The following is a 339-nucleotide window of genomic DNA, read 5'->3' on the forward strand; positions in this document are numbered from 1 at the left end:
GAGGCGGCCGGGGGCCGGGACGCCATGTCCATGGAGGACCCCTTCTTTGTGGTGAAAGGGTGAGTGTGGCCGAGGGCTCCACTGGAGGAGGAGGTGGCGATGCTGTCTGTCCGCTCCTCCCCGCTCTCCTTGCTGGAGGGGGAGGGGAGACAAGTTGAGGCTGGGGAGGGGACAGTGGGGACGGCTTAGCCTTCAGGGCCGTGACCAAGCGTCCAGAGACACCCCCTCCTGGATCTACCTGGACTGCGGAGTCCCAGCCCCTGGGGAGGGGGTCCCCTTCGGCCTGTGCGCTGCCGTGTGTGTAACTTCTGTGGGGGTCGAGTTGTTCAGCAGCTCTGC

At 66.4% G+C, this 339-nt stretch overlaps 1 protein-coding gene across 1 annotated transcript in view; it reads left to right on the forward strand.

Annotated features, from left to right (window-relative positions):
- Nucleotides 1-6: 6 nt before the first annotated feature.
- Nucleotides 7-339, forward strand: part of STX6 (syntaxin 6) — a 25,045-nt gene continuing 24,712 nt past the window's right edge. Inside the window, exon 1 of the mRNA XM_005880228.2 lies at nt 7-59. Within this exon, the coding sequence (XP_005880290.1) occupies nt 25-59 (35 nt within the window). The 5' untranslated portion in view covers nt 7-24. The remainder of the gene's footprint in view (nt 60-339) is intronic.

Source organism: Myotis brandtii, unplaced genomic scaffold, assembly GCF_000412655.1.
Source record: "Myotis brandtii unplaced genomic scaffold, ASM41265v1 scaffold630, whole genome shotgun sequence".
NCBI lineage: Eukaryota > Metazoa > Chordata > Mammalia > Chiroptera > Vespertilionidae > Myotis > Myotis brandtii.